Here is a 15,002-nt window from a genome sequence, read left to right as displayed (position 1 = left end):
CAGATCGCGTCTAGGATCGCGGTATGCATTTCTGCAAGGGTGCCTCCTCCTACATTCTGTGGGTCGGGAAGGCCTGCTACGACCGAAGGGTCTAAACTCAAAACTGTGAGCTTCACGTGCTCTGGCTCATCCAGGCCGTATATGGTCGCCTGCTGCTTTACTCTGGCAAAGAAGTGGTGGGGGTCTGAGGTGGGGAGGAACGGTTTGATTTTATCGCACACGTCCCGTAATTGGGTTACTGTTAAGGGGGTGGTGTACAGAAATTCCGTGTCGTCCGCTGTGGCTGTGCGGTGACTGGGTTCATTGGAGCCTGAACGGTCTGCTTTGTGGGGGGTTGGGGCGCTTTTCTCTTCTGGGGCTTTCCCTGCACACATGTTCCCTGAACATATCTCTGCGCTGTCTCACTCAATTCTTCCCAATCAGGGCCGTCTTCCTCATCTAGCTGTGATCCAAAGGTTTCCTGGAATCCTTTTTGAACTGAAAGCAGAGATTGCAGTTCTGCAATCTGCTTCCGGCACTTTGCGTGGTCTAATGAGCTCTGTCTTTGCTCCGTGATGGCAGCATGGAGTGCTTTTAACGCTGCCTTCCGGTCACTACACTGCCTCTGCAATGCCTCTACCTGCTTCTCGGTTTCTTCTCATTCCAGGACTGCACGTTGCGTGTCCTGATAGGCCTTTCCGTACTGGGACTGGAAGCTGCTTTGGTGCGCCAGACAAGACTGGTGTGCCCGCTTGGCATCATCCACCTCTCCGTCTTTTGCTGCCAACTTCCTCCTTAAATCTACGTTCTCTTTCTCTACCTCACCGACATCGACCTTGCTCATTCAATGTATGCTTTCTATCTCTCTCCGGAGCATCCTAACGACCTCCTCTGTGCCTCGCAATTGTGCCAAACAGGACACGATTGCCATCGGCTTGCGAGCTTTTCTTGTGAATCTCGCTCAGGTTCTCCCACCAAGTATGTCCTATACTCCCGGGACCCGTTTCCTCATTGTTACAGAATTCGCTCCAAAGGGGCCATCCTTTCCCTTTGAGGTACTTTCTGATTTCCTCTTCCCAAACGGGACACTGTCCTACTCTACTGCTGCTGGTCGCTGCGACCACAAATTCTTCGGGGTTCATGAGCCGTTGCATTGCCTGCATTGCCATCTTTCCTCTCTGAATACTTTCTTAAAATTTGGAACAAGGGGTATTAAGGCGGTGCTGTAATTACGGGTACGGCTTTCGCTATTTTCCGGAATACAAACTCCCGACAGTTTTGTTGCAACAAAAAAAATCTATCAGTTTACCTTATCGCCCTGTTAGTTACGCATGCATTTAACACACTTCCGAATTATGAGGATTGATCAGAACTGCTTGAACATTTGTGGTTTTCTGTTCCCAATTGGATCTCTAATTCAAATTTTTGGGTTCTCCCGGAGTGATGAAGCCACTTCTAGATCGGGTCCAGTCAGATGTCGGCAGTAATATGTTGCTAACTTTTGGTTGGTTCAATTGGCTCTGTTTTATAACCTTTGCTCTAAAGTAGCCAGGTATCTTTATACCGCCACGGGGTCAAGTTCAGGTAATCAATAACTCAATACACCAATTAGTAAGATTCAAATCAAAGCACATTTATTATACACAGTAAATCGCTACTCATGCATAAATTCTACTTCTAAGCTATTTCTACAACTAACAGGCCTATACTTAGCTTCGGACTGGCCCACCAGGTCAGGGGAACAAATTGCCTTTTGTTCGGGTTCGGAGTCTGCGGTCTTCAAAGCTGGTATGGACTGGTAGCTAGGAGCACCCATCTCGTAGCGAGCATTGATTTGAGACTTACGTTCTTCTGGCGGCAGCTGAACAGGTCACTGTCAAGGGTTGGTTCGCGTTGCAGAGTGACCCTGTCAAGAAGGACGATTTAAACTTGGGGGCTTTGCTTTATAGTCCCCAGGGGCTTCCTGCCTTTCGGGGCGGACCCCGTACCTGGTTTCAAGTGACTGGACTTCGTTCCAATAGCTTGGTTCGATTTCTCCAATACTGGAGCGGTTCCCTGATCGATGGGCGGTCTTGAGGTGTCTGTTAACCTCTTTTGTGTTGGCTCCTGCTGGCGCCGAGGAGTCTGGCTTGGACTTGTTTATCTCAAATGTTTCAATTGTTCCCGGGGATCGCTCATTAGTATGTAGATGGCTGCTACATTATTATGCAGATGGCTGCTGGTATCGATGCTGTCTGGGCTTTTGCAGAGTTTAATACACAGTAAACTTGCACCTGCTAGTTTCTGCCTGTGTTGGCTGAATTACCCTTCAGCCTTTGCTGTTCTCCCTTTTACGTCGGGAGTTGGCCAACCCAGGTGGCTACAGTGCAAAAAGAGGCCGTTCGGCCCACCAAATCTGTACTGACCCTCTGACAGAGCACCCCATCTAGGCCCATACGCCAACCCTAACCCCGTAACCCCACCTAACCTTTTGGACACGGTGATGGATATCACGTTCACCGCAGAATTCGGATTAAAAATAAGGCCGAAATACAAACAGCATTCTAATTCAAGATGGAATAAAACCACTACAGCTAAAGGTCAGGTAGAGGTTACCACCTGATGGGAGAGACTCCAAGCTGGTTCCAAGGACTCATTAGTATCAAACAATTAAAGGCTCTTCTTTGACATACCATAAATTCTTTAAGACAAACTCCCCCTACCGAGAAGTATTCAAAATAAGAGAACAGATATACAAACATACAAATCCTTCTCAAACTATACCTTTGGACACTTACGATGCCACCTTCACAAAAAGAGTCTATTTTGATATCTGGAGAGAATGTCAACCCTGAAGAGGCAGGCACCAACCAGTCCCTCCCTTGCCAATATATCTTAGAACCCTGGACAATTACATCGACACTACAACCATTAAAAGATCGATCAATGATAGTATACCCAATTAGCCATTTGGCTATAGGTAATTAACCAGCAATAAATGCCAAGGTAACAAATGCCTTCCTGAACCAATAAGCAAGTTTTATATATATAAGGAGAGGGGATTTTAGCAGAAGTATCTCTCTCTGATCCCGACCCCCCTTTTAGGGCGAGAGTCAGTTCTGTTCTAAGGAAGTATGTCTCGTCGGACAAAACCTCAGGTTGTAAGTATGGTTTTGTATAACTTCTTATAGATGTATTAAGAAACTGATAAAGATGCTTTCAGGATTTTTCCATGTTTAGATATCTCATTCGATTGAGAGAAGTTAGTATGTTAGTAGATAACTAGAAGGACTGTTTAGTCCACTTATACTTTAACTCTGCAATTCAGTATGTATCTATTGGTAGTATTTTCATAATAAAGATACTTTAATTAAAATCATACTGTGTGAAAATTAATCTCGAGGTTGATCTCCTAGACACTCGTTTAGGAAGCCTAAGTCGGCGATAGGACCCACGACCTCAAGAGGTATCGATTTAGTTATGAGTGACGAATCTGAACTCTCCCTATAAAAAGTAACTGAGACCTTGTTTAACTGTATGAGACCTGGAAAAGCATTCTCCCTTCGTGAGATCTATTCGGAGTCTTGGCAGGAAAACAGGTTTCCCTCTTTCGATAGGTTAACCTAGGGCATAGGTTAGTAATAGAGCGTTATCAGGTCCGGAATAACCTAAATCCACGACAACACTAAGGGGTAATTGTTCCCCGGTGCTGTGAGGCAGCAGTGCTAACCACCATGCCACCCATAAAATTAATCTTTTCCTCAGATGCTGCCAGACTTGCTCAATATTTCCACATCCTTTGTTTTTATTTCTATTTTCAAGCATCCACGGTCTTTTGCTTTTGTTCAATTGGAGGAGCTAAGAGCCGGAATGCACTTGATGAATGGTGGAAGCAGGTTGAATTGTGGTTTCCAAAGGGGTTGAGAGTGGTCTGAAGAGAAAACTATTTGCAGGGGACAGTAAGAAGTCGCACAACAGCAGGTTAAAGTCCAACGGTTTATTTGAAATCACAAGCGCTGCTCCTTCAGCAGGTGAAGTCAATTTGCAGGGGAAAATAATAATCTTTATTAATGTCACAAGTAGGCTTGCATCAATGAAGTAACTGTGAAAAGACAAGGGAGTGGAAATAGCCCAGTGGTTCTTGGAGAGATGGCAGAGACATGATTTTCTTCTATGCTGTAACTATACCATGATTTTATGAAGTCGGCTCTGTTTGTTTTCTTCTTACCTTTATCCAGTTTTAGCTCACCTGCTGACGTACACATCCATGCCAAAAGGAAATTGGAGGGGGCAGCACGGTGGCGGTGGTTAGTACTGCCGTCTGATGGCGTCAAGGATCTGGGTTTGATCCCGGCCCTGGGTAATTGTCAGTCTGGAGTTTGCACATTCTCCCTGGGTCTGACCCCCACAACCCAAAAATATGGTCTGACCCCCCACAACCCAAAAATATGGTGGATTGGCCATGCTAAATTGACCCTTAATTGGAAAAATGAATTGAGAACTTTAAATTTATTGAAATAAAAGGAAATTGGGTGGGACACTTAAGGGAAATAAACATTCAGAGTTCAGGTACAGAACGGAGGGAATATAGAACTGATTAGATTGCGCTACAGTGAGCTGAGATGAATTTGATGTACCAAATGCTCCCATCTGTGCCATAACATTTCTATGACTCTCTTGTGATATCTGCACTCCTCCAACATTAGTCTTTAAGCACACCTTGGATTTGCTAGACTCATTTTATTGGCAGCTTTTCCCTGAACTCTGGCAATCCCTTCCTAAACCTCTCCATCATCTTTTAAATGGTGACTGAAAAGAGCATCTCAAGATGAGGGTTGCATTTTCTCCAGTCTTTTGCCATAATTAATTCCTTCAACGGCAGGGACCATACTGATGGCTCTGCTGATCCCTGGCTCTCTTGCTTCAATATTTCGTTGTTGCAGCTGGTACAGATCTCAAATATTTTTAAAACTCAGCAAAAAAAAAAACAACACCCCTTGTAGGATTCAAATCCAGACATCTGCTGACGGAGACTATTTGACTGTCACGTTCCAAAGCAAAAAGTATTTAAATTGATTATAAAGTATACCTAGGGAAAGGTGGCAATCAATTTAAGCACAGCTGGAGCCCACAGACAGCTCAAAACAAATTAGACTGATTCCAGGGATGAGGAGAGGGGAGTAGACTTTGCCCTTTATGTTTGGAATGATGGGTGGTGAGCTCGCACAACAAAATTATTGCACGGCCTGACATAGATGCTGGAGAGGGGGCAGCACGGTGGCGCAGTGGTTAGCACTGGGACTATGGCACCGAGGACCCGAGTTTGATCCCGGCTCTGGGTCACTGTCCGTGTGGAGTTTGCACATTCTCCCCGTGTCTGCATGGGTTTCATCCCCAGAACACAAAGATGTGCTGGGTAGGTGATTGGCCATGCTAAACTGCCCCTTAATTGGAAGAAAAATAACTGGGTACAGGGTTAGATACAGAGTAAAAATAGGTGCTGGGAAGTCTAGAACTACAGCTCTGTCAGAATAAGGGATTGAAAAGGAAAACGTTTGCTCACAGAGAGGTTATGATCTGGACGATCAACCTGAAAGCCAGATAGAATCAAATTTCAAAAAAAGGGCTATTGAACATGTACTGGAAGAGAACTCGTATGCAGTTAGGAGAGCTTGGCTAGGGGACGAAGCGGGGGGGGGGGGGGGGGGGGGAACGAAGCAGGGGGGGAAAAAGCAGGGGGGGAAAAGCAGGGGGAAAGCAGGGGGGGAAAAGCAGGGGGAAAGCAGGGGGGGAAAAAGCAGGGGGGGAGAAAAGCAGGGGGGGAGAAAAGCAGGGGGGGAGAAAAGCAGGGGGGGAAAAACAAAGCAGGGGGGGGAAAACAAAGCGGGGGGAAAACAAAGCGGGGGGAAAACAAAGCGGGGGGGGGAAAACAAAGCGGGGGGGGAAAACAAAGCGGGGGGGGAAAACAAAGCGGGGGGGGAAAACAAAGCGGGGGGGAAAACAAAGCGGGGGGGGAAAACAAAGCGGGGGGGGAAACAAAGCGGGGGGGGGAAACAAAGCGGGGGGGGGGAAACAAAGCGGGGGGGGGAAACAAAGCGGGGGGGGAAACAAAGCGGGGGGGGAAACAAAGCGGGGGGGGAAACAAAGCGGGGGGGGAAACAAAGCGGGGGGGGAAACAAAGCGGGGGGGGGGAAACAAAGCGGGGGGGGAAAACAAAGCGGGGGGGGAAAACAAAGCGGGGGGGGAAAACAAAGCGGGGGGGGAAAACAAAGCGGGGGGGGAAAACAAAGCGGGGGGGGAAAACAAAGCGGGGGGGGAAAACAAAGCGGGGGGGGAAAACAAAGCGGGGGGGGAAAACAAAGCGGGGGGGGAAAACAAAGCGGGGGGGGAAAACAAAGCGGGGGGGAAAACAAAGCGGGGGGGAAAACAAAGCGGGGGGGAAAACAAAGCGGGGGGGGGAAACAAAGCGGGGGGGAAAACAAAGCGGGGGGGGAAAACAAAGCGGGGGGAAAACAAAGCGGGGGGAAAACAAAGCGGGGGGGGAAAACAAAGCGGGGGGGGAAACAAAGCGGGGGGGGGAAACAAAGCGGGGGGGGGAAACAAAGCGGGGGGGGGAAACAAAGCGGGGGGGGGAAACAAAGCGGGGGGGGGAAACAAAGCGGGGGGGGGAAACAAAGCGGGGGGGAAGAAAACAAAGCGGGGGGGAAAACAAAGCAGGGGGGGAAACAAAGCAGGGGGGGAAACAAAGCAGGGGGGGAAACAAAGCAGGGGGGGAAACAAAGCAGGGGGGGAAACAAAGCAGGGGGGGAAACAAAGCAGGGGGGGAAAACAAAGCAGGGGGGGAAAACAAAGCAGGGGGGGAAAACAAAGCAGGGGGGTGGTGAATGAATAGTGGAGAGATCTTTCAAACAGCCAACACTGCCCCTTCAAGTGAGACTCCTGCACCCAGAATGAAAAGCACTGAGCCAGCGTTGTTTTGGGGTCAGTTTTTATTGCTTGGGTCAGTGTACAGCCTGGACCTCACGACAGGACGCTGAACACCGTTAGTACTCACACAGAAACACAACTCGACGTCCCCCCGGACCCCTCAGCATTGCAAACCTCCAGCATCCAAACCCACCTGGATCTCTGGGCTGGGTGCAGAGAGGGGAAAGAGGCCCGTTGAACAGGGCCAGACACACGAAACGGAAAAGCAAAACAAAAACCCCACATCAAAGTGAAGGCTAATTCGGAAAAAGAAGTCCTGGCTAATTTTCACGTGTTTATACATTTAATAATACAAATCAAAGATATTTCTCTTAGGTTCCAGACCATCCAATAATAACGTGGGGGAACAACCACACACTGCATCAGTTCCCTGCTTACATCACAAAACTCTCAGGTTATGACATCACAACAAAGCCATTTTCCATTGTGTAAATTGAAAGAAAACATTACCTTGAATAAAACTCTTTTCAAGAGGCAAGCAGTGTCGCCCCAACTCCTGAACAGTCACCTGGATTAATATACCCAAAAAGACTGGATGACGTTGTATCAGGACTTAAATAATTGAAGGGTCTGCACAACAAAAGCTTCCTGGCGGGGCCAAGGGCATGGGTCTGAAAGCTAAAGCAGCCCTCGAATTCCCCAACAAATTTTGTCCAATGCTGTGCTGTCAACTGGGCAAAATCCTCAACCTGGCGAAACAACCCCTCGAAACCCAACCTCCACCTCCCACACCATGCAGCAGGCATGAGGAAGAGAGAGTGTCAGGATTAAGTGCAACTTTCATTCCCATTTTCTCACAAATGCCCTTTTTGGGACAATGCAGCAAATCCAGGTAACAGCGCAAAAGTATAAATAAACTCTCCTCTGGGATTAGACTGTAAAAATACTGCAAAATAAAACAAATCTCCATCAAGAATAAAGTTACCAACCCTCCAAGATTGGCCCGCAGTCGACCGGAATTGAAGATCAATTGAGGACACATAGGAGCGTAAATACCAATGAGTCAAAAATGTCACTCATGTGCAGTTTGTTTTGATCAAAATCATTTATTATTTACAAAAATACTGGCCGTTTGGAAAAATGGCTGTTTGAAAATGTTTCCAACTGGCTAACAGATAGTGTGCTTCCTTTTCACTCTCCCAGAGCCAACGTAGAGTGTGTGTGATTGGATGGTTCAAGGTGGGAGGTCAGGTGATTAAGCCTCCAGGAACACGGCAGGCGAGAGTTGGCAACCCCCAGCATCAAGACAGGCCTCAGCCTGAGCAAGCAATAGCTGGGTTTGTGGGCCACAATGTCTCAGTCCTACCTCCGACCTTAAAAGCTCCATCAGACACACTGCTCTGCCTCAAATCCCAATTGTCATTTTGTCAATAAAGGAGACAAAACATATTTACATTCAGAAATTTCCTTCAATAGCCCTAGGTAGCCTCTGGATAATATTCACCATCGACCCAAAGTAGGACCGTCAACTCTGGAATTTTCTTCACAAATTACTCATCCCACTCCCATTATTGGTCACCTGACCTGCCAATGGCATGTTGCTCCCATCCTTTGATCACTTGGAAAGCAAGCAGACTATTCCTTAGCCGGTTGAATAATTCTTGATCAAGACCCTTTCTCCAATATCTGTAGTGTTCATGTGAATAGAACAATCTTTCACTTTCCAGCCAATCTGGGGAAAACCAAGTGCCAAATATCAAGTCTCAATTCAGGAGGGCTGGCAACTTCAAACTTCCCCACAGCCTATCCCAGTCAGTCTGATTAATAGTTAATGATTTGATTACTTGAACACTGCCCTTCACAGACTACAAGAACTTTGAAATCTACCCGAGTAACAAATACGGGCCTCTTCAGCGACAATTATTCCAGATCCACCAAGTTAGGAATCCAGTGTTTCAACCCAGCTGTACATTCTTTTTTTTACAATGTAGAGAGATATTTTACAACAGAAAGTTAAAATCTAGACTACAGGAGTGACAATGTATAGGCCAGAGACCCCGCAGTATCTACGGAGACAGGTTTTCTTGAGAAATCAAATAATCTTTCACTTGCTCTCCTGAAGGTGCTGTCACTTGGGTACAGGTCCCCCTCCTCTCCTGAAGGTGTTGACGGTCACTGGGGTACGGGTCCCCCTCCTCTCCTGAGGGTGCTGACTCTCACTGGGTACGGGTCCTCCTCCCCTCCTGAAGGTGCTGACTGTCACTGGGGTACGGGTCCTCCTCCCCTCCTGAAGGTGCTGACTGTCACTGGGGTATGGGTCCTCCTCCCCTCCTGAAGGTGCTGACTGTCACTGGGGTACGGGTCCTCCTCTCCTGAAGGTGCTGACTCTCACTGGGGTACAGGGTCCTCCTCCCCTCCTGAAGGTGCTGACTGTCACTGGGGTACGGGTCCTCCTCCTCTCCTGAAGGTGCTGACTCTCACTGGGGTACAGGGTCCCCCTCCTCTCCTGAAGGTGCTGACTCTCACTGGGGTACAGGGTCCCCCTCCTCTCCTGAAGGTGCTGACTCTCACTGGGGTACGGGTCCCCCTCCTCTCCTGAAGGTGCTGACTCTCACTGAGGTTCAGGTACAGACTTGCTACCCTTGTATTTTGCCGCAGTGTCCATTAGTCAACCACTGATCAAAGCAATAAGTCGTAACAAGACACAACTATCAAGGAATTGCACTCAATGCTATCTGAAAAGGCACTGTACAGTGATGTTTCTGGAAAGGATCAATGAATCGTGATCAGGATGAAGAGCCCCAGCTGACTACAACTAAAGGAAGGATCCGTTTTCTAGTACTGAGCATTCACCTGGCCTGGCCCACAGGTAAACTGCATTAGCCACACATTGAAGAGAGTTAGTTTCAACCAATTTAAACTCTTCTGTTTGGATACAATTGTTCAACATGAAAATATGACCCTGATTAAAAAGCATCAAATAGAAAAATCCACAACTGATTCCACAGAGTGCAGTTCAGTTCCATCCAGAATTCCCAGCTCCTTGAAGCCAAAATAACTCTTCCCCCAAGCTCATTCCTCATTCACGAAGAGGGAGTAGGGGTTTCCAACCCTCCACAATTGCCCTGGAGTCTTCAGCAATTAAAAAAAAAAACAAGCCCAGCAGCAAATGGTGAAGGAATTTAAAAAAAAAAATCGCATGCAATTGTGAAAATTAAAAATGAACGGCTTCCTGCGAGTTTCAGACATTCCTGGAGACGCTACAATTCTTCAGTGGTTTGAACCATCTTGGCCAGCCCTCAAAGGATGAGCTCTCCTTGGGAAATCTGGCGACAGTTCGCAACCTGAAGGAGGAGGGAAGGTGTATCTCGAGTCTCGATCACATTCTTCAAGCCACCAGTATTAGGCAAGGAGGCTGAGCTGGGATTAGTCGGGTTTACATAAATGTCACACCTTCCAGTCAACTCCAAAATGGCTACAAAATAAAATAAAAATTCTCAAAAACGTTCCACAAAACAAAAAGATTGCAGAGACTCCCATTATTTGGAATTCTGTTGGGTATAGCTAACAAGTGCAATAAGAGCAAGGGGGACCACTATGCATCAAAGCCAGTTCGTGGAGAAGAGCAATTTACTGGTTCTCTCTGTACTGGTTTGCAAGTACCATTGGGGAAACAGCTTGGACCAAACTCGGAATGGAAACACGGAAATTCTAAATCTTCAACTATGGGTGGGGTTTGGTTGAAAGATTTTCCCCATTTGTGGACATGGGGGGGGGGGGGGGGGGGTAGATAAGTGCTCGATACAGAGATTTATAAATAAAAAAATTCACAGACCAAATCAGAGTGATTGAGGTAAAATGTTAGATACATCAAGGGTCTGTAACCACTCAAAACAGTGGAATCTCTCAAACAATCCCCAGATGGACACAGTGAATCGACTACACACACACGCACGCACATCTTCGTCCAGTGGGAGAATTCCTCACTAGCATCCGGCAAAGTACTTGCCTAGACAGGGAAAGCAAAAGGCAAAATTAGCAACATCACTAATTGGTAGCGATGACAAAAGTAAATCAGTATTATCCAATTGTTCACTCCAGTGGGCGCAATGTACAGTGTCGCAGATTTACTCTCAGTAAAGGTTCCATACGCATAATAAACGTGTATTTCTCAATTTCAATCATTCAACATCTGGAAACTCTTTACCTGTAACTAATTTCTTCTTTACCAGCGAGAGTCTGTATCCACCTCCAACCAGACAAATATCAGTGCCAGACATCGTACTGCCCTCGCTCGTAAACTGCAGAGCCAGGGGTGAAGGCTTACTGGGGCCATCAGCTACCTCCCAGCTCGCATGAAGGAAACCTTTGCCTGCAGGAGCCAGAGAGAGATGTTAGCTACAGTTTACAGGCAGGGAGAGCACAGCAGAATTTTATTGCGAACCAAGCTACATCCCACACTCGCCACTCGAGTGTCATGGACACCAGCTCGATAGATAATACAAATTCACTGGTGTAAAGGAAGAATAACCCTAGTACAAACAGCAAAATAAAGAAGAGGAAGCCTTCTCGGGGCAATAAGGGATAGTCAATAAATTCTGTATTGCCAGCGACACCCACCCCTTGGAATTATGGTTTTCTTCCCTGATCCCCGCTGTTGTTATTGCTGGACAAGTCCGATCTCTGGAACCTGGCTTGATAGAACATTATTTTTTAAACAGTGGAGGGTAGTCACTGAACAGATTCACAGGAGTCTGCTGTTTACAAAATGATAAAACATTTATTGAAGAAACATAACTGTATTACGTTAGACAAAGTTGGAAAGGTTTCAACACAGGCACCAAGCCAAATGATTTAAAGTCATGCTATCTCTTTTATCCAGCAATGCCCCTACAGACCCAACACTTGAACGAAGGAGGTACCATTATTTCTACACCAAAGGAAGGGCAGCACGGGGGGTGGCGCAGTGGTCAGCACTGCTGCCTCATGGCGCCGAGGTCCCAGGTTTGATCCCGTCTCTGGGTCACTGTCCGTGTAGAGTTTGTACATTCTCCCTGTGTTTGCGTGGGTTTCGCCCCCACAACCCAAAGATGTGCAGGGTAGGTGGATTGGCCACGTTAAATTGCCCCTTAATTGGAAAAAATAAATTGGGTGCTCTAAATTTATATATTTAAAAAATTTTCTACACCAAAGGTAGAGTCGGTTCAGTTGCAAAGAGGGTTCTTTTCCTATAGACTTCTGAACATGCGTTAGAAGTACTGCCAGAATTAGTACTCCCTTCAGATATCCAGAAAATGCACTCTGGAGAAATACATACCAGTTTCTTAACAATCTGGCATCATTTCCAGCTGGAGAGAAACCGAGACTTCACCCACTACATCTGAACTAAAATCTGCCTTTCCATCTCTCCCAACTCAAGAGTCTCTCTGATTCCCTGTTGCTAGGCAACGGCAGATTTTCTACTTTGCATTTTTATTTTATTTTAACTTCCCTAAACTATTAACCCCTTGGTAACCCATCTCTTCACGTGTCGTAAAACTTCATTAAAAATGCATGATTACGGGGTCCGGCAAATCACATGCACATGCTTTGGTCTTGCCCCAAACTCATCGGTTTCTGGGTCTCCTTTTTTTGATATGATTTTGGGCGCTCAGCTGGAACTGTCGGACTCGCCTGTGCTGCAGATGGGGACGGAGGCGGACATCTTAGCCTTCACATCGCTAATAGCCCGGAGGCAGGTTCTGCTTGGGTGGAGGTCCCCGCTGCCGCCCAAGGCCTAGGCTTGGCTGGGGGACCTGATGACATTTCTGTACCTCGGGAAGGTCGGTGGAAGGGTTCTACACGAGGTGGAAACCTTTTATTTCCTTTTTCAGGGAGCTGGTTACCGTCAACTGTTGGGGGGGGGGGGTGTCACCTTTTTAATTGGGTTGGGGGTTTAAGGGTTTGTCTTCTTTCAGGGGTGGACTGGGTGTGTGTATTTTGTTAATAAAATGAGGTTGGGGTTGGTTGTATTGTGTTTCTATGACCGGCACGGTAGCACGGTTGCATCACAGCGCCAGGGTCCCGGGTTCGATTCCCCGCTGGGTCACTGTCCGTGTGGAGCCTGCACGTTCTCCCCGTGTCTGTGTGGGTTTCCTCCAGATGCTCCGGTTTCCTCCCACATGTCCCGAAAGACGTGCTTGTTAGGGGAATTGGACATTCTGAATCCTCCTTTTGTGTACTCGAACAGGAATCGAAGTGTGGCAACTAGCGGATTTTCACAGTAACTTCATTGCAGTGTTAATGGCAGCTACTTGTGACAATAATAAAGATTATTATTAGTATATTGAAAATTGTTTTGAATAAAAATATATATATTTAAAATGTATGTATACACAGGGCCCCAGACTTCACTTCACAGATCTCTAAACTGAAATCAAACCTAGGAAAGCTTTTTCTTGTCTCGACACCCACCTCTGCAGAATATGTAGTGCAGACAGGGGAGGAGTGTTGTGGTAACTGGAGACCACAGAGCAGGTAGTCGAATGTGCTGTTTAATAGAAGAAACTTTGTTATATAAATAAATAAGGACGTTTAACAGTACCTCAGCAGAACTGTACTAACAGTAATAACTCTGAAAACAGGAACTGTAGTAAAACAGGTCTTGCTTATAGATCCCCCTTTTGCAAACTGAAAACCCCACATATGCTCAGAACTCTCAACAGACGCCAGTAAAAGTATTACAAAGGAGAAAGGCTGACAAGATCGTTCTGTACGCAAACATGACACTGAAGTAATGTGTTAACTATACAAAATTCTGTCAGGCGCTTTGTGATTGCGTTGCAACCTGCACAATAGCACTGGTGAATCTTGTAACAATTGATCTGGAATCATAGGTGAAGAGGTAGATTGAGAATTTGAACATGAATGTTCATCTTCCACTCCCCCAGCAGAGTCAGCCGGCAAACCTGGAAACACAGGGACCACATCCTGGTGAATGCCCACAACAGCATTACCCTCTGCCATGTTATCGCGGCAGCATTACCCTCTGCCATGTTATCGCGGCAGCATTACCCTCTGCCATGTTATCGCGGCAGCATTACCCTCTGCCATGTTATCGCGGCAGCATTACCCTCTGCCATGTTGTCGCGGCAGCATTACCCTCTGCCATGTTGTCACGGCAGCATTACCCTCTGCCATGTTGTCGCGGCAGCATTACCCTCTGCCATGTTGTCGCGGCAGCATTACCCTCTGCCATGTTGTCGCGGCAGCATTACCCTCTGCCATGTTGTCGCGGCAGCATTACCCTCTGCCATGTTATCACGGCAGCATTACCCTCTGCCATGTTGTCACGGCAGCATTACCCTCTGCCATGTTATCACGGCAGCATTACCCTCTGCCATGTTATCGCGGCAGCATTACCCTCTGCCATGTTGTCGCGGCAGCATTACCCTCTGCCATGTTGTCGCGGCAGCATTACCCTCTGCCATGTTGTCGCGGCAGCATTACCCTCTGCCATGTTGTCACGGCAGCATTACCCTCTGCCATGTTGTCACGGCAGCATTACCCTCTGCCATGTTGTCACGGCAGCATTACCCTCTGCCATGTTGTCACGGCAGCATTACCCTCTGCCATGTTGTCTGTAGTGGCTTCTGACTGAGTCATAACATAAATGGTCTTGGTATCCGCGAACGACTCTTCCGTGTTGCAATCTCATGACCCAAGATACTGGATCACTTTGGTTTAAAATTATTGCCGGTAACCACCTCTAGTTACGACTTAAGTTCCTGATGTAATCCTGATCATCGGGTTTGAACTGCCTCTCTTTGGCGTGATAGTCACGTCCCACCTTCTGCTATCCACTGTATTCTTGCTGAGGCCATGGGAGGAATACATTTTGACTCAGACTCATCAGGGACTTGTGGTTGGCACGATAGCTGGTCCCTCTTTGTCCAACTGGGAATATCCCTTTTCAGCCTTTGTCAGATGCAAAACCGATGGGTTTTTTGGAACCATTCTCCATTAAATGAGAAAGTACCGCCCTCACACTGTAGGGTGAGGCATCACATGACAGGATAAGTTCCCTGTCTGGATCAAAATGGACCAGCAGATTAACCAATTGCAGCAGCACTTTTACA

General features: G+C 47.1%; 1 protein-coding gene across 4 annotated transcripts in view; it reads right to left on the bottom strand.

The window, feature by feature from the left end:
* Positions 1 to 6,929: 6,929 nt before the first annotated feature.
* LOC140395034 (F-BAR domain only protein 2-like) overlaps positions 6,930 to 15,002 on the bottom strand; it is a 90,714-nt gene continuing 82,641 nt past the window's right edge. For all 4 annotated transcript variants that reach the window (XM_072482368.1, XM_072482367.1, XM_072482364.1 and 1 more), the window contains 2 exons: positions 11,093 to 11,257; positions 6,930 to 10,894 (listed from right to left, as the gene is read on the bottom strand). In XM_072482368.1, the coding sequence (XP_072338469.1) occupies positions 10,872 to 10,894; positions 11,093 to 11,257 (188 nt within the window). In that variant the 3' untranslated portion in view covers positions 6,930 to 10,871. The remainder of the gene's footprint in view (positions 10,895 to 11,092; positions 11,258 to 15,002) is intronic.

Source organism: Scyliorhinus torazame, chromosome 18 (assembly GCF_047496885.1).
Source record: "Scyliorhinus torazame isolate Kashiwa2021f chromosome 18, sScyTor2.1, whole genome shotgun sequence".
Taxonomy (NCBI): domain Eukaryota; kingdom Metazoa; phylum Chordata; class Chondrichthyes; order Carcharhiniformes; family Scyliorhinidae; genus Scyliorhinus; species Scyliorhinus torazame.
The sequence above is the reverse complement of the archived record's forward strand: the minus strand, read 5'-3'. Positions and strand labels throughout refer to the sequence as shown.